This window comes from Lithobates pipiens, unplaced genomic scaffold (genome assembly GCF_037356315.1).
Source record: "Lithobates pipiens isolate NorthernLeopardFrog02 unplaced genomic scaffold, aLitPip1_a1.2 Scaffold_8, whole genome shotgun sequence".
NCBI lineage: Eukaryota > Metazoa > Chordata > Amphibia > Anura > Ranidae > Lithobates > Lithobates pipiens.
Genome location: NW_027507903.1, coordinates 240,542,009 through 240,561,200, shown reverse-complemented (window position 1 = coordinate 240,561,200; position 19,192 = coordinate 240,542,009). Strand labels below are relative to the sequence as shown.

The window sequence follows — 19,192 nt, the reverse complement described above, 5'->3', positions numbered from 1 at the left end:
TTTAACCTCTTCCGCCTGCGCTATAGCCGAAAGATGGCTACAGCGTGGGCTTGCAATGGTGGAAGGGCATCCATGGATGTCCTCTCATTCTCGTGGGTGGCGTGCTCTGTGATCGCAGATCAGGCTAAAGGCCAATCACAGTAGCCCTTTACCATGTGATCAGCTGTCAGCCAATGACAGCTGATCACATGATGTAAACAGAAGCGGTTATTGGCTTTTTTTGCCCACACGCTGACAGCATGGTGGGACATGGGTCCCACCATGGTTGACCAGTGCTGCTAATCAGTGCCCATCAGTGCATCGTCATCAGTGCCACCTCTCAACGGCCTTCAGTGCCTTCTGATCAGTGTCACTTATCAGTGCCACCTCTCAACGCCCTTCAGTGCGTCCTGATCAGTGTCAATTATCAGTGCCACCTACCAGTGCCACCTCTCAACGTCCTTCAGTGTCACCTATCAATGGAGCCTCATCAGTGCCTCCTGATCAGTGCCCACCAGTACCACCTCATCAGTGCTCATCAGTGAAGGATAAAAATTACCTGCTTGCAAAATTTTATAACGAACTATGAAAAATGTTTTTTTGTTTTTCAAAATTTTTGGTCTTTTTTTGTTGAGCAAAAAATAAAAACCCCAGTGATGATTAAATTGACTTCCTTTTTTTCCCCACAAATTGAATTTTCTTTTAGTGATATTTGATCACCCCTGAGTTTTTTTTTTTTTTGCTCTATAAACAAAAAAAATAGCGACAATTTAAAAAAAAAAAGCACATTATTTTTTCGTTTTTGCTATAATAACTATCCCCAAAAAATATTTAAAAAAACATTTTTTTTCCTCAGTTTATTCTTCTACATATTTTTGGTAAAAAAATCGCAATAAGCGTGTATTGATTGGTTTGTGCAAAAGTTATAGCGTCTACAAAATAGGGGATAGTTTTATGGAATTTTTATTGATCATTTTTTTTACTAGTAATGGCAGCGATCAGCATTGATTACTGTAAAAATGTCTCTGGCAGTGAAGGGGTTAACCACTAGGTGGTGCTGTAGGTATTAAGTGTGTCCTAGGGAGTGATTCTAACTGTGGGGGGAGTGGCTGTGTGTGACACATCACTGATCAGCGCTCCCGATTACAGGGAGCTGTGATCAGTGTCCTGTTATTAGGCAGAACGGGGAGATGCTTGTTTACATTAGCATCTCCCCGTTCTCCCTCGCCGTGGGACAATCGTGGGTATCCCCGCAGACATTGGGTCTGCGGGATCAGCTCCCTGCGGGCAAGCGCGTGCAAGCCGCCTCTTAAAGGACTTCGTACAGGTACGTTAATCTGCGGGAAGCGGAAAAATGTCACTGGTCCCAAAAAAAGTGTAAAAAGTGTCCGATCTGTCTGCCGCATTGTCGCAGTCCGGCTAAAAATCACAGATCGCCGCCATTACTAGTAAAATAATAATAATAAAAGTGACATAAATCTGTCCCCTATTTTGTAGACGCCATAACTTTTGTGCAAACCAATCAATTTACACTTACTGCGATTTTTTTTACAAAAATATGTAAAAAAACACATATTGGCCTAAACTGATAAGGAAATATTTTTTTTTACATTTTTTTTGGAGGGGGGGGGGGAATTATTATAGGAAAAAAGTAAAAAATATTGTTTTTTTTTTTTCAAAATTATCGGTCTTTTTCTTGTTTATAATGCAAAAAAGAACCGCAGAGGTGATCAAATACCACCAAACGAAAGATCCATTTGTGGGGGAGGGGGGAAAGGACATCAATTTTGTTTGGGTGCAATGTCGCACGACCGCACAATTGTCAGTTTTAGCGACGCAGTGCCGTATGCAAAAAAGAAAAAGGGCTTGGTCATTAAGGGGGCCCTTAAAGCGGAAGTCCACCCTAAAGTGGACCTTCCGCTCATTGGAATCCACCCCCCTCCGGCGCCACAATTGGCACCTTTCAGGGGGGAGGGGGGTGCAGTTACCTGTACAGTACAGGTATCTGCACCCACTTCCGGCGTAGATTCTGCAGAAGGTACGCCCCTTTCCGCAGAATCTACGCCCCTTTCCGAAAGTCCCCCGCTGCCTGCTGGGAAACACACGGATCCCAGAGACAGCGGGGACCATCCTTATTGCGCAGCGTGACTTGCGCATGCGCAATAGGGAACCAGGAAATGAAGCCGAAAGGCTCCACTTCCTGATTCCCATACCCAAGATGGCGGCGGCAGCACCTGAGAGACGATCGAGAGATCGGCTTCGGGTGCCGACATCGCGGGCGCGCTGGGCGGGTAAGTGTCATTATTTTAAAAGTCAGCGGCTGCAGTATTTGTAGCTGCTGGCTTTTAAAAAAAAAAAAACGGCGGAACTCCCGGCGGACTCCCGCTTTAACTAGTTAAATGCCACCAAAAGAAAGCTCTGTTTGTGTGGAAAAAAAATGCTAAAAATGTAGTTTGGGTTACAATGTAGCATGACCGCGCAATTGTCACAGTGTGACATTGCTGAAAATTGACCTGGGCTGGAAGGGGGTAAATTTGCCCAGTAAGCAAGTGGTTAAACATATGGGGGGGAAAAGACGCAAAAAAAGGCTCTGGCAGCAAAAAGGTCAGTGCAGAAGAGCCAAAGCATTGAAAAATCCTGTCAGCAGTACAGAATGCGTGGAGCCTGCCTATACAGATGTGGGTGAGCGCTGTGTCACGTGTTGCACTCAGCTCACTCTCTCTCTCTCTCTACACTAGCAGTACAAGGCCCTCCAGCTGTTGCGGAACTACACATCCCATGAGGCATTGTAAAACTGTGACATGACTATGCATGATGGGAATTGTAGTTCCTTGACAACTGGAGACCTTGCTGTAGCCAATACATAGGGGAACTTCCCGTTCTGACAACTTTCCCAGAAACGAAACCAGCACTGTCACCGCACCGCCCAGAGAAAACACCGCAAACCACGCCCCCCTCGCTGGCCAGGCCCCATCTCTGGCCAGACCACTCCCCCGTGGGGCGGCCGCCCGCCTGCTAGTGTCTCAGCACATCACGTGGTGTGACCGTGACGTAGAAGGAAGAAGCCGCCATTAGAGGGAGGTGTATAGTCTACCAGAGAGACCTTGGCCTGTCAGAGAGGCGCCGCGCCAGCCGTGTTAGGAAAGCCGGGACTGTGTGTGTGGCCTGGGCTCCGTGTTACCCCCGCTTGAGTTGGTGCCCATGGCGGCTGGAGGAGGAGGAGGCGGAGCCGGGGGCAGCAAGACGTACTCGTTCAAGGTGGTGCTGCTCGGGGAGGGCTGTGTGGGGAAGACGTCTCTGGTCCTGAGATACTGCGAGAACAAGTTCAACGACAAGCACATCACCACCCTGCAGGTGACACAGCTGTGTGTGTGAGAGTGAGTGTGGTAGGACCTCCTGTGCTGGGGGGGCAGTGTGGACATCTCCTGTCATCACTAGTGCCGCTCCCCCATCAGCCTGGGGGACTTGTGTGTTTGTGTATATGAACTTGTAGCCTGCAGCTCCATGTCATCACCATGTGTTGTCACTTCACAATTTGGATCACTTTTAGGGCTCCATTGAACTCAGTGGTGAAGCACTTTTCAGATGGCATTTGACAGGTGGTATGGTGCTGCCTCCTCGCTGCAACTAGCTGTGGAATGGTTGTGGCACAGCCCCATTCACTTGAACAGGGGGTTGATTTCTTGCCAGCATTGTGGCCATGCAAAGTATGCAACCTCAGCCAGCAGGTTAACCACATTCTACTTTATGGTGGGCGGCCGCCATATAGCAGAATGACAGCTGGAAAGTGGCTGCATTATCTTGGCTGGGCGTTATGTGACGTCCAGCAGGATAAGCCGATAGCGCATCGGTAGTGTGTCAGTCTGATACACCCTATTTCCGATCCCTGTAAAGAGCCTATGATGTAGGCTCTTTGCCATGTGATCAGCTGTGCCCAATCGCAGCTGATCATAATGGTAACCAGGAAGTGCTGTTTATTGGCTTTTCCTCTACTCTTGCTGACAAGGTACCAGTAGAGGAGAGCCGATCGACTGCTCTCCTGACAGGAGGGGTCTGCACTGATGATCAGCGCATTGATTATCAATGCACACCCATCGAGGGATACCAATCAGTGCCTGTCAGTGCCACCTAAAAGTGCCCACCAATGCTGCATATAAGTGCCACCTCATCAGTGACAGAGAAAACTTACTTACAAAGTTTTATAACAAAAAAAACGTTTTTTTAATTTTTGCGCTACAAATAACAAAAGTTAAAAAAAAAAACAGCAGTGATAATACTACCAAAAGAAAGCTCGATTTGTGTGTGTGTGTGTGTGTGTGTGTGTGTGTGTGTGTGGGGGGGGGGGGGGGGGGGAAATGATGAAAATTTTGTTTGAGTACAGTGTTGGATGACCACTCAATCGTCATTCAAAATACATCAGCGCTGAAAGCTCAAAATTGGCCTGAGCAGGGAGGGGGTGAAATTGCCCTGTATTGAAGTAGTTAAAGAGTAACTCCACTTTTGAGAGAAAAAAAAATCTCCTCTGGGTGATATGTTTTACAGTGCAAGGATTATAACAACCTTTATTGCAGATTCCTAACTTTTTTTTTTTGTTCTGAGGAAATAGCTGTTAGGCAGTGACTGTGTTGAAATTTAATCTAATAGGAATGATTTTTTTTTTAAATAAAAAAAAAAAAAAATATATTTATTATTATTATTTTTTTTTTTTTTACAGCCAGTGGCTGGCTTTCTCTTAAATGCTGCTCATGAGCCACTGCAAAGGGAGGGGATGTTCCTCCCACCGTCTGCCAATGTCTGTTGGGCTTACCATTTTAAGCGTTAGTAAACTGCGGCTGATTAAAAAAAAACCTGTAAAGGCAATGGTGTAATGTGCTAGTATGCATCGCATACTAGCACATTATGAAATACCTTGGAACAAAGCCTTCTTTGACACCTTACCTCGGTCTTTCTTCCACGCTCTGGCTGTGTTATTGGCTGGAGTTGCAATGATGTTGCTCCCTTGCATGCGGCAAGGTATGCTGGACCTTCAGAGCGCATGCACTAGTGACGTGGTCTGCTGCATCCAGAGTGAATATCTCCTAAAGGGTGCACATTCATTTTATCTACAGGCAAGCCTTATTATAGGCTTTCATGTAGGTAGAAATAAAGCAGACATTACTACCACTTTAAAGTTGAGGTCTTTTTGACCCCGGATCTCTCCATAACCACTTGCCTACTGGACACTTAAACCCCCCCTCCTGCCCAGACCAGTTTTCAGCTTTCGGTGCTCTCACATTTTTAATGACAATTACTCAGTCATGTAATACTGTACCCAAATTCATTTTTTGTCCTTTTTTCCTACAAATAGTGCTTTCTTTTGGTGGTATTTGATCACCTCCTGGGTTTTTATTTTTTGCTCTATAAATGAAAATAGACCGTATTTTTTTTTTTTTTTTTTTTTTTTTTTTTTTTAAAAGCATTTTTCTTTGTTTCTGTGATAAAAATTTTTGCAAATTATTAATTTTTGATCACAGCTGATGTACTGGTGGCCTATCATTTCTGGAGACCCTAACATGCCAGGAAAGTACAAATACCCCCCAAATTACCCCTTCTTTTTTTTTTTTTGAAAGTAGACATTCCAAGGTATTTAGTAAGAGGCATGGTGAGGTTTTTTTGATGTTGTCATTTTTTTTACCACAATTCTTTGCAAAATTAAGGTTTATTTTTCCACAAAATTGTCACTGTAATAGGTTAACACAAAATACATTCTGCTACTCCTTAGTATTGCGATGCCACACCTGTGGGACTTTTCCACAGCCTGGCCGCATAGAGAGGCCCAACATGCAGGGAGCACCGTCAGGTGTTCTAGGAGCATAAATTACACATCTAACTTGTTGACAACCTATTACACTTTTGAAGGCCCTGGAACACCAGGACAATGACACGTGACACTGATGTGGAGTTGTGTGTGTTTTTTTTTTTTTGTTTTTTTAACTCGCACTGCAGCAGGTCGCTCTCCCTCCTCACAGCGGTCTCTGTGTGAGGAGGGAGAGCCGGTGATGAGAGATGATCTCATATGTTTACATGTGAGATCTCTCATTGGAAGCTTCCGATCGAGTGCTAAATGGCCGCTGTGATTGACCATTTAGTGTTGTCCAAGGGACACGGCTAACACAGAATTTCTCCGATGCACGCAAAGGGGAAGTAAACAGGAGGATGTCCAGGGACGCCCTCCCGGCAATTGAGTACCGTGCTGTAGCAGTCTGTCTGTGCGTGGGCGCGAAGTGGATAAAGAGGACCTGTCATCCTTATTTTTATTACAAGGGATGTTTACGTTCCTTGTAATATGAATAAAAGGGATCAAAAAAGAATAAAGGGGCAGTGAAAAAATAAAAAGTAAAATAAATAAGAAACAACACACATGCAGTATTACCGCGAACGTTAGTGTGAGAGCAATAATTTTAGCACTAGACCTCCTCTGTAACTCTAAACGGGTAACCTGTAAAGGTGTTTAAAGTGACGCCTTATGAAATCAGTATCATCTTTCACTTTTTACAAGAAAAAGAAGGTATAATTAACTTTTTTTTATTTATTTTTATTTGTAATCCATTACAAAAAAAAAAAAAAAAAAAAACTTGGCAAAACCGCTGCACAAATACCATGACGTAAAAAATAGTAACCATTGCCATTTTATTCCCTAGGGTCTCTGCTAAAAAAAAAAAAAATGTATGTATGGGGTTATAAGTAATTTTATAGCAAAAAATACTCTATTTAATAAAACGTGTCAGAAAAAGCCTGATCTTAAAGTGGTTAATTACAAATCAGCTGCTGTACTTACAAGGTACTAATGAGGAATGGGTCAGGGTCTGCATCCCCTTAGATGTGATTTCTCTTTTGGAGACTCAGGCTGGGTTCACACCACAGCGATGCGGGAACGCCGCGAATCCGCTGCATTTTCCCGCATCGCATTACTCCCGCCAGCAGTTCACACTGCCCTATGCGAACGGCTGGGAGTGTCAATGATATGTTAATGACACCCCCAGATCCGTCCGCATATCGCAGTGCGATCTGCCGACTCGCACAGGAATCGGATCGTATGGTGTGAACCCCCATGCGATCCGATTCTGTTGCGGACCAAAAAAAGGGTCCCGTGCGAGTTTGCTGCGGGAGCGATGCGAATTCAGCCATACTATCTGTATGGCTGAACTCGCATCGCTACGGAGATCAGATGTGATTTGCACTGCAGTGCGGTGCGAATCACATCCGGATCTCCCCCCACAGCAGTGTGAACCCGGCCTCAGACAGCTCAACCACCTGTTTTTACCAAACTCCACCAGAAAGTGTAAACCTAGCTTCTAAGGCATGGGTCCTCAACCTGGTGCCCTCTAGCTGTTGTGGGACTACAAGTCCTATCATGTCTCTGCCTCTGGGAATCATGCTTGTAATTGTCAGCCTTACAATGCCTCATGGGACTTGTAATTCCGCAACAGATGGAGGGCCACAGGTTAAGCGCCCATGCTTTAAGGTGTAATAAACCGATAATGTAATATAGTGTAGGGCTGCAACTAAAGATTATTTTCATAATCGATTAGTTGGCCGATTATTGTTTCGATTAATCGGTTAATAACCTTAAAATAAAAATAAAAAAGGTAATTTTGCTGCAATTTGCATTTTTACATATTTTTTTGGCCAATTTGTTGTTGGGCAGATTAAAAAACACAAATTGCCGCAAAAACGCATTATTACATGCTTTTCTGCAGCTTCTCCATTGAAGTGTATTGAATCAAAATAGCACAGTTTTGCGTTAAAAAAAAGTTCTTGTCTTTTCCAGATACGCAGCAGCTGAAAAAATCATGGATGTGAACGTGTCCCATAGGAAACCATGTAAAGGAACTGTAGTGTGTTTCTGCAAAAAAGCACTAAAAAACAGGTGTGACCCAGGCCTGAGATGTTTAGTAACATAATGGGGTTAAAAAAACTAAAATTTGTACAAAAAGAGCAAATAATCGCTACTGTAAGGGGTTAATCTTTTACTATGGGACAGTGAAAGTAATATTTACAGTAGCGATTTGCTCTTTGTACTATAAAGGGCTAATTTTAGTTTTTTGTTAACCCCATTATGATAGTGGCCGATTATTCGTTTATGAAAATAGTAATCGATTAATTTCATAATCGATTAGTTGTTTCAGCCCTAATATAGTGTAGCTTGCCAATCATTAGATGTTGTGGCTGCATTCGTTTTTTTTCTTTTGAAACTTTTTTTTCCTCTGTTTCACCTGGTGATCTAGTCAGTAACACGCCTTCTGTTTTAGAGTGCCTACACTCTGGATGAATGAGCAACTGGGACACCTTTCGACAGCTGCATTGTCAGTCTGGGGAGGGGAGAGTTATATGTACTAGCAGATTTAGATACACTAAGGTGGGCCATATACAGGTCAGTTGTTTCTGCCAAATATGTTTTTATTCAGGAAATACAAAAAAAATCCAATGTATAATAAGTACAGGTCGGTTTTTCTTTTTCTTCTTTTTTTTTTTTTTTTTTATCAGCTGGTGGATTGATCAATAAACTGAATGGATTTCCCCATTCATACAAGCAAGATAGACGAAGGATTCCTCCCCGCTGTGTTATTGTATTCTGACCATGAGCTTCCTCTGCTGCCAGAATATAATAATCAGCGCTAATCAAAGAAAAACTTTCCAACAAGCTGTTACAAGAGAAGCTGATCTTCTCTGGATCCGCACAGCCATTTATTGGGAAGAGGAGATCAGTGTACTGCTGTTTCTCTCCTCCTTGCATAAGTAAAAGCCGATCACTTTAAGCACCCATGTCAGTGTTTAAATGGTTTGTCTCCACCCTGTAATTGCTACATCTGCAGGAAAACTAGTTCTGTTTGAAAAGCAGACTTACTGGCTGGATCACCAGGTGTAAATGGAGGAAAGCCTAAAAATTAAAACAAATGCTGCCACTACATATAAGAACTGGTAAACTACAATATAATATTTGCTTTTTGGTTTTTATACTGCTTTAAAGTCCATTCACACCAGATATGTGTTAATCAGCACGTCAACTCATAGCAGCGCATATACATTGTAAAACTGATGTATTTCAGTGGGAGCAGTTCACGTTGGTGTGTTTGGCTGATGTGTGCTGGAAAGAAAATGGCACGTGGCCTGCTTTTTTTTTTTTTTTTTTTTTTTTTTTTTTTTTTTTTCCCTCTCTCAGTAGAGTGCAATGTACTGAAAAAAATATGTAAGTCGAGTTCAATGCACACAAACATGAGAGTTAAAATCACGGCTCAGCACAAGTTTGGTATGTGCCGTAGTCCCTAGCTAACTTCCTGGAAGTGAGGAGAAAGGTCTCTTGTAGAAGACAACGTGCAGCACATATTAAAACCACAACACAGGTACATTTACATGCATTCAAAGCACACATTTTGGTGTGAGTGGACCTATGGAGCTCATTCACACCATGTAGGCTGATCTGCAAAGATCAATGCAGGCTCATCACCAGGGCACATAGAAAATAATAATTTCCCCCTTCATCGCCCGGGACAGCTACTTTGAGAGATGATTGGCTCCTCCCTGTACAGGAAACCCAAATCAGACAGCATTTGACAAGCGTCCCTTTCCCCTGACCCTCAGTTTATTTTTTTTTTATTTTATTTTTGTTTCCAGACCTACCAGAGGTACACACACTGTAAAATATATATATATATATATATATATATATATATATATATATATATATATATATATATATATATATATATATATATATATATATATATATATATATATAATATATATATATATTTTGTCCTGGTAGCTGTGGATATCGGACCCCCTCTAGTGGCTCAGATTAGGTATTGCCAGTGTCTGTTTGCTCTTTTTGCCTAGACGGTTCCCCATTCTATCCCTATGGTAACTTGCCTGGCTTCTGCTGCAAGGGCTTCCAGAGGGTGTTCGTTCAGGCCTCTGGAAGTGCTCTGCCGGGGGTTGCGCACTGCGTTAAGAATAATGTAAAGTTTAACTCTGGCTTGCTTTGTAACATATTGCACTGCTCCTGCACAGTAAACACCAGTCCGCTGTTTTCGGGCTCATGCTGCATGCTGGAGTACCTGCATCCAGAAGTCGCAGGTGTGTGGTTGCAGCCTGTACAAATCAATGACAGATGCTGCTGTTGTATGCATGTAATGCCCATTCATGTGGTTGCATGCGTACATAGATGAATGAGTAGCTCTGAATGCAAGTTATCTGCATCCAGTCCCACTCCTCTATCCCCAGCAGCATGTAACTGCTCAATTTATGCTTATATGCATATAGCTGTTACGTCTATGTCGCTATGGCTGTCATTCAATTGGGCCGGCTGCTGATTGCACATAACTGTGATCCTCACTGCAAAAATATGTTGATGCTTTGCAAAGCATGGCCCTAATCAGCCATGTGAATGAGGCCCTACAGAAATCACTAGGTCACATGGCTGTAAGCGTGATCATTTTTATCAGGGATTCCCCAAGAACTGAAAGTTATTTCAAGTTTTTGTGGGGGGTAAAAATGATAAAGACCAGGCCATATAGAACCCTTTAATTCAGGGCTCTCAAACTGGCGGCCCTCCAGCTGTTGTGAAACTACAAGTCCCTTCATGCCTCTGCCTGTGGGAGTCATGCTTGTAACTGTCGGCCTTGCAATGCCTCATGGGACTTGTCGTTTCACAACAGCTGGAGGGCCGCCAGTTTGAGACCCCTGAATTAAAGGGTTCTATATGGCCTGGTCTTTATCATTTTTACCCCCCACAAAAACTTTAAATAACTTTCAGTTCTTGGATGAGATGATATGAATGCAGTGCTATTTAACCTGCTGCACACAATAGCACAGACATGTAATTTTCTTATAGGGGAAGGCCTGCCAATAAAGGGGAAAAAATAAAACTACCAGACCATTTCCTGATGTACTGTAGAACGGTTAGTCACATGGTGCGTCTTACAGGTTTCAGATGTTATCAGATTTTTTATTTTTTTTTCCTAACTGTGCAACACTGGCAAGGCAAAAATAGTTGTTTGCAATACTGAGATGTATGCTAGTGTAGAGACTAGCTGTTAAAGTGGAGCTATTATTTAAAGTAATTTATTATTTTTGGGTAAATGAGTATCTTTTACACCTCCAATTATGTTCCTGGACAGTCATTTGTCTGTCTTCACACAGTGTATGGTCATTAAAGCTACCAATAAATGGATGGCTCTGCATCGACTGGCTTAACCACTTTCAGACCGGACCATTTTGCTGGTAAATGACCAGAGGTCTTTTTACACTTTGGCACTGCGCTGCTTTAACTGGTAATTGCGCGGTCATGCAATGTTGTACCCAAACAAAATTTGCGTCCTTTTCTTCCCACAAATAGAGCTTTCTTTTGATGGTATTTGATTGCCTCTGCGATTTTTATTTTTTGCGATATAAACGTAAAAAGACCGCAAATTTTGAAAAAAAATGATATTTTCTACTTTTTGTTATTAGAAAAATCCAATAAACTCAATTTTAGTCATACATTTAGGCCAAAATGTATTCAGCCACATGTCTTTGGTAAAAAAAAAGTCAATAATTGTATATTTATTGGTTTGCGCAAAAGTTGTCACATCTACAAACTAAGGTACGTTTTCTGGAATTTACGCAGCTTTTAGTTTACGACTGTCTATCTCATTTCTTGAGGTGCTAAAATGACAGGGCAGTACAAAACCCCCCCAAATGACCCCATTTTGGAAAGTAGACCCCCTAAGGAAATTGATAAGAGGCATGTTGAGCCCATTGAATATTTTATTTTTTTGCCTCAAGCGATTGAATAATGACAAAAAAAAAATTTTTTTTTTTTTTTTACACAAAGTTGTCACTAAATGATATATTGCTCACACATGCTATGGGCGTATGTGAAATGACACCCCAAAATAAATTCTGCTGCTTCTCCTGAGTACGGGGATACCACATATGTGGGACTTTTTGGGAGCCTAGCCGCGTACAGGGCCCCGAAAACCAAGCACCGCCTTCAGGCTTTCTAAGGGCGTAAATTTTTGATTTCACGCCTCACTACCTATTACAGTTTTGAAGGCCATAAAATGCCAAGATGGCACAAAACCCCCACAAATGACCCCATTTTAGAAAGTAGACACCCCAAGCTATTTGCTGAGAGGCATGTTGAGTCCATGGAATATTTTATATTTTGCCACAAGTTGCGGGAAAATTACAAACTTTTTTTTTTTTTTTTTTTTTTTTTCACAAAGTTGTCACTAAATGATATATTGCTCATGCATGCCATGGGCATATGTGAAATGACACCCCAAAATAAATTCTGCTGCTTCTCCTGAGTACGGGGATACCACATATGTGGGACTTTTTGGGAGCCTAGCCGCGTACGGGGCCCCGAAAACCAAGCACCGCCTTCAGGCTTTCTAAGGGCGTAATTTTTTGAGTTCACTTCTCACTACCTATTACAGTTTTGAAGGCCATAAAATGCCAAGATGGCACAAAACCCCCACAAATGACCCCATTTTAGAAAGTAGACACCCCAAGCTATTTGCTGAGAGGCATGTTGAGTCCATGGAATATTTTATATTTTGCCACAAGTTGCGGGAAAATTACAAACTTTTTTTTTTTTTCACAAAGTTGTCACTAAATGATATATTGCTCACGCATGCCATGGGCATATGTGAAATGACACCCCAAAATAAATTCTGCTGCTTCTCCTGAGTACGGGGATACCACATATGTGGGACTTTTTGGGAGCCTAGCCGCGTACGGGGCCCCAAAAACCAAGCACCGCCTTCAGGCTTTCTAAGGGCGTTACAGTTTTGAAGGCCATAAAATGCCAAGATGGCACAAACCCCCCCCCCCAAATGACCCCATTTTAGAAAGTAGACACCCCTAAATTTAGGGGTACACTAGTGAGACTAGGTAATAAATGGCGGGTGCCCTGAAACTATAAAAAAATAACTAACCAACCAGCGTCACCTGTAACAGTTATATGGTGATCACTGGTGAAAGGGTTAACTAGGGGGCAATCAGGGGGCTTTATGCGGTAGTATATGGGGGTCCCTGGCGCTATAAAAAGCTGCGGCGAACCTAAATACCTACCTGCCTAACTAGCGTCACCTGTGACACTAATACAGCGATCAGAAAAACGATCGCTTATTAGGCTGGGTTCACACTGGAGCGATGCGGGAACGCCACGAATGCGCGGCGGGTTCCCGCATCGCATGCCTCCCGGCGGCAGTTCACACTGCCCTATGCGAACTGCTGGGAGTGTCAGTGAAATGTTAATGACACCCCCAGATCAGTTCGCATATCGCAGTGCGATCTGCAAACTTGGATCGCATGGTGTGAACACCCATGCGATCCGATTCTGCTGCGGACCAAAAAAAGGGTCCCGTGCGAGTTTGCGGCGGGTGCGGCGGGTGCGACACGAATTCAGCCATACTATCTGTATAGCTGAACTCGAATCGCACAGAGATCGGATGTGATTTGCACTGCAGTGCGGTGCGAATCACATCCGTTCTCATAAACCGCTGCAATGTGAACCCAGCCTTAGTGACACTGGCGACGGGGGGTGATCACGGGGTTAAACCTTTATTGGGGGGGTTAGGGGGGTACCTTAGAACTAAAGGGGGCTAACCCTAACTGCCCTAACAGTTATTAGTCACAAATGACACCTGCCGGGTGATCAGGGGGTTAAACCTTTATTAGGTAATAAATGGCGGGTGCCCTGAAACTATAAAAAAATAACTAACCAACCAGCGTCACCTGTAACAGTTATATGGTGATCACTGGTGAAAGGGTTAACTAGGGGGCAATCAGGGGGCTTTATGCGGTAGTATATGGGGGTCCCTAGCGCTATAAAAAGCTGCGGCGAACCTAAATACCTACCTGCCTAACTAGCGTCACCTGTGACACTAATACGGCGATCAGAAAAATGATCGCTTATTAGGCTGGGTTCACACTGGAGCGATGCGGAAACGCCGCGAATCCGCGGCGGGTTCCCGCATCGCATGCCTCCCGGCGGCAGTTCACACTGCCCTATGCGAACTGCTGGGAGTGTCAGTGAAATGTTACTGACACCCCCAGATCAGTTCGCATATCGCAGTGCGATCTGCAAACTCGGATCGCATGGTGTGAACACCCATGCGATCCGATTCTGCTGCGGGCCAAAAAAAGGGTCCCGTGCGAATTTGCGGCGGGTGCGGCGGGTGTGGCGGGTGCGGCGAATGGCTGAACTCGAATCGCACAGAGATCGGATGTGATTTGCACTGCAGTGCGGTGCGAATCACATTCGTTCTCATAAACCGCTGCAATGTGAACCCAGCCTTAGTGACACTGGCGACGGGGGGTGATCACGGGGTTAAACCTTTATTGGGGGGGTTAGGGGGGTACATTAGAACTAAAGGGGGCTAACCCTAACTGCCCTAACAGTTATTACAGTCACAAATGACACCAATGCAAAAAAAAAAAAAAAAAAAAAAAAAATGACATTGGTGTCACTGTGACTGGGGGGCAGGGGTAATTGGGGGGGTGATCGGGGGGTAAAGGGGGGGTGTGAGTGTGCCTGGCATGTTCTACTGTGTGTGGGATGTGTTGGTGCAACTCACTGATCCGCTCTCCTCCGTGTCGGAACGAAAAATACCGACACGGAGGAGAGAATACATCACTTCCTCTCCTGTGTTTACATTACAGGAGAGGAAGTGATGTCACCGGGGATTTCCATTCGTCGGGAGCGATCGCGAGGGGGTGGCCATGAATGAATGGCCGTCCCCTCGTCCGGGATCGCTCCCGAACGAAAACCGACCGCCGCAGGCACCGGGCGGGGGCCCGATCGGGCCCCCGACCCGCGGGAGGCAAAGCACGTACATGTACGTGCTTATGCCTGCCCGTGCCATTCTGCCGACGTACATCGGCGTGAGGCGGTCGGCAAGTGGTTAATGTTGATCAGCTTTTTCCATCTGACAGAAGCCGATCATAGAATTTTTGTCAACCAGCAGCTGCTGATCAGAGTGCTCTGACAGTGGAGTGTCCCGCTGTCAGTATACAGTATCCTGGCAGGAGGGGGAGAGGAAATCCTCATTTTTTTTTTTTTTTTTTTTTTATTATTATACTTTTTACTCAAACTAGCAATACAACTTTTATTTTTGGTAACGCTAACAAAGTATATGTGACCCCTCACCTTGTAAAACAACCCATTCACTTTAAAATGTAAATGAAAGACAAAGTGTGTGTGTGTGTGTGTGTGTGTGTGTGTGTGTGTGTATACAGTGCCTCAAAAAGTATTCATGCCCTTTGAAATTTTGTCATGTTACAGCCAAAAACGTAAATTTTATTTATGTGATAGACCAACACAAAGTGGCATATAATTGTGAAGTGGAATGAAAATGATGATAAATGGTTTTCCTTTATTTTATTTTTTTACAAATATGTGAAAAGTGTGGCGTGCATTAGTATTCAGCCTTCATTCACTGGACAACTATAATCTAGTGGAACCAATTGCCTTTAGACGTCGGCTAGTTAATAACGTAATTTAATCTCAGTAGAAATAACTGTTCAGTGAAGCCCTCAGAGCTTTGTTAGAGAACCTTGGGGAACAAACAGCATCATGAAGGCCAAGGAATACACCAGACAGGTCAGTGATAATGTTGTAGCAAGGTTTAAAGCAGGGTTGGCTTTTAAAAATAAATTAAAAAAAATAAACATTAAAATATCCCAAGCTTTTGAACATCTCACGGAGCACTGTTCAATCCATCATCTGATAATTAGAATATGGCACAACTGCAAACTACTAAGACATGGCCATCCACCTAAACTGACAGGCCAGGCAACGAGAGCATTAATTGGAGAAGCAGCCAAGAGGTCCATGGTAACTCTGGAGGAGCTGCAGAGATCCACAGCTCAGCTGGGAGAATCTGTTTACAGGACAACTATTAGTCGTGCTCTCCACAAATCTGGCCTTTATGGAAGAGCGACAAGAAGAAAGCTTTTGTAAAACCCAAGAGAAGTCCCATTTGCAGTTTGTGAGAAGCCAAGCGGGGAACACGGCAAACAAGTGGCAGAAGGTGCTCTGGTCATTTTTGAGACAAATTTAAATTTCTCCAGTCGTCTTCCAGGACGGCACACCTGAGATGACAAGTCCCACCTGATGGGAAACTCGATCAACAACAAAGTTTAAAAGGCCCCTCCCTTCCCTCTCTCCCTCAGTTATTGATCATGTTTCCTACAGGATGGCAGCAAAACTGTTTGTTTATTTTCTACTTTTAGACCAAGATTTGGGACTGAGGTTTTCCCCTGGGAAGTCTGTTTGTAAGGCAGTCATACCTGATTTTTTTTATTTGTCTTTTCAGAGACTAAATGCCCTGCTGAGCGGATGGCCAGTAGGTCTAGCTCAAAAGCCACAGCTAAATCTAAGCGTTGTGGTAACTGTAATGAGAAACTCCTGCCAGACCATGCTAAACCCCTTTTGCTTCAGATGCATTTATAGGTTAGCTGGCAAGGAGTCTGCTTAAGCTGTGAAGGAAGGCTGGGCGCTACCGGCTGGGGTGCTGGCGACCCTTCAATCCTTTAGAGCTACTGTTGAGAAGCAGCAAGAAGCCCCTTCCACTAGGGAGAGCTCCCCCTCTGGCCAGAGGTTTTATTCCCACATATTTGTGGTGCCGAAGCCCTCGGACAAGTTTCGACCGATTATAAATTTAAGGAAGCTAAACCGGTACTTGCTGTATAAAAAGTTCCGGGTGGAAAGCATTTACAGTCTGAAGACTCCTCCAAGAAGGTGTCTTCATGATCACATTAGACTTAAACGATGCTTATTTACATGTACCCATTGCCCCAAAACACCAGAAATTCCTGCGTTTCGTGGTTCAAACAGACCAGGATGTCCATCCAACACTGGCAGTTCAGGGCACTCCCCTTTGGCCTAGCCGCCAGCCCAAGGATCTTTACAAAGGTCCTCGCAGAAGTGGTGCCTTTCCTACACCTTCAAGGGATAGCCTTGATCCCACACTTGGGCTATAAATTAGCATGTCATCCAACCCGAGAACAGCTCCGGTTAGACCGAGACAGGGTGCTGTCCACTCTAAAATCTCTGGGTTGGATGGTCAGCCAGGAGAAGTCCTCCCTGGATCCTGCACAATCCAAGATCTCTCTGGGTTACTGGGTATACTTGTTGACCCAGAGGCTCTACCATACCATAGAAAAAAATGATAAAAGTGCAGAGGGCTGTGTCCACTCTTCACAATAGTGGGGAGGCCTCTGAGGACCATTATGAGTATTTTGAGGCTGTCATCTTGCAGTTCACTGGCCCCAGTTCCACTCTCGGGGGGGTGGGGGGGGGGGTCCAGGGATTGCTTCTCTCCTCCTGGGACATAAGGGTATTCCTCTCGGGACCCACTAAACGTAACCAGGGACACAAGTGCCTGGGGCTGGGGAGCTCATCTAGGAGATCTTTGCCCAGGGCCCTCTGGACTGGGAGCAGAGCTTGGCTTCCTCCATTTTCAAAGACCTGCTAGCGGTCAGAAAAGAATTGAGCTTTTTCAGGGCCAAGTACAGATCTTCTTGGACAATGTAGTACCTGTGTCATATCTGAACCGCCAGGGAGGAGCAAGGTCCAGCAAGTTAAAGAAGCTCACCCAGGAAATCCTGCGGGAAGCAGAGAAAACGGTTCTCTCAATCTCAGCCGCTCACATAAGAAGGTCCCTCAATGCGGAGACAGATTTTATCAGCAGGCAACCCATTTATCAGGGAGAGTGGGAGCTGAAAAGCGAGGGTGTTTTCTCTGGTGTGCCAACGCTTTAGAAAATCGGAGATAGACTTGTTTTCTTGCAAGAAGAACGGAAAGGTTCACAAGTTCTTCTGTCTTGCCAGGGAGCAGGGCTCCCGGTGAGTGGATGCACTAACCCAGAGCTGGGATTTTGGCCTATTGTATGCGTTTCTTCCCCTGGTGCTCATCCCCGGGTTTTACAGAAACTATCTGCCAGACAGGTGCCTTATTCTAATTGTGCCCTGGAGGCCAAGGTGGGCATGATTCCCCACCCTGAAGAGCTGGTCTATGGCCCCTCTATTGCTTCTCCTCCACCAGGGACCAGTTTTATACCCCAATCCCGGGTTTCATCCTCAGACGTAAGGGCTATTTTGAAAAAGTGAATCATACGCTTTTGTTAAGTAGGAAACCAGTCACTGGGCAGATTTACGTAAAAGTTTGGATAGTCTTCTCTCGCTGGGATCAGTCAAGAGAAGGATTTCTTTAAACAATCCCAGCGGTCCTGGATTTTCCAGGACCCCCCAGGAGGGGGTTGACCAGTCAATACCCTTAGCAGTCAATACCCTTAGAGTCCAGGATGCAGCCTTATTGGTATTTCTGGATAGCAAGCTGGTCCTGAACCCCCTCATAAAAAGATTTTTGACAGCTAGGGAAAGTTACCCCGGTGAAAACTAACATGTTTCCACCTTGGGACTTATCCCTAGTACTAGATGCCCTAACTAAGGGGACTTTGGAGCCAGTAGCTCACGTTTCAGCTAAGTTTCTTTTCCTTAAAATGGCCTTCCTTCTGGCGATTACGACAGCCAGAAGAGTTGGCGACCTATAGCCTCTGACAAATAAAGAACCCTTTTTATTGATCCTAGAGGATAGGGTAATCCTCAGACAGGATCCTTTATATTTGCCAAAAGTGACCTCAGATTTCCACAGGTCACAGAAAATTAACTTCCCTCATTTTGTCAGAACACCAAAAGAGGAAAAGTTTAATTTACTAGACATTAGAAGGTGTCTACTGGTCTATTTAGAAAGAGTGAGAGAGTTCAGGTGATCAAACCATTTACTAATTAGTTTTTCGGGCCAAAAGGAAGGTCTTCAGGCCTCCAAGCCAATGATAGCCAGTTGGATTAAGCAGACTATCACTGTAGCCTATGAGCATTCCGGAAAACCTATCCCAACTCCTTTTTTAAAAGCTCACTCAACTAGATCTCTGGTGACCTCCTGGGCAGAGAGGGCAGGCGCTTCAGTTGATCAGATCTGCAGGGCAGCAACTTGGACAAGCCAAAATACCTTCCTGAGGCATTAGAGTGGAGCTGTTGTCCTCTCAGGACTTGGTGTTTGGCAGGAAGGTCCTACAGGCGGTGGTCCCACCCTAAGCTAGGCCTGAACATCTTGTTTATCGTCTCAGGTGTGCCGCCCTGAAAGATGACTGGAGAAAAATTAAGTTACACTTACCGGTAA

The 19,192-nt window shown here is 44.4% G+C and overlaps 1 protein-coding gene across 1 annotated transcript in view; it reads left to right on the top strand.

Annotated features, from left to right (window-relative positions):
* The first annotated feature begins 2,996 nt into the window (after positions 1 to 2,996).
* RAB21 (RAB21, member RAS oncogene family) overlaps positions 2,997 to 19,192 on the top strand; it is a 35,223-nt gene continuing 19,027 nt past the window's right edge. Inside the window, exon 1 of the mRNA XM_077468514.1 lies at positions 2,997 to 3,333. Coding sequence (XP_077324640.1) covers positions 3,181 to 3,333 — 153 coding nt within the window. The 5' untranslated portion in view covers positions 2,997 to 3,180. The remainder of the gene's footprint in view (positions 3,334 to 19,192) is intronic.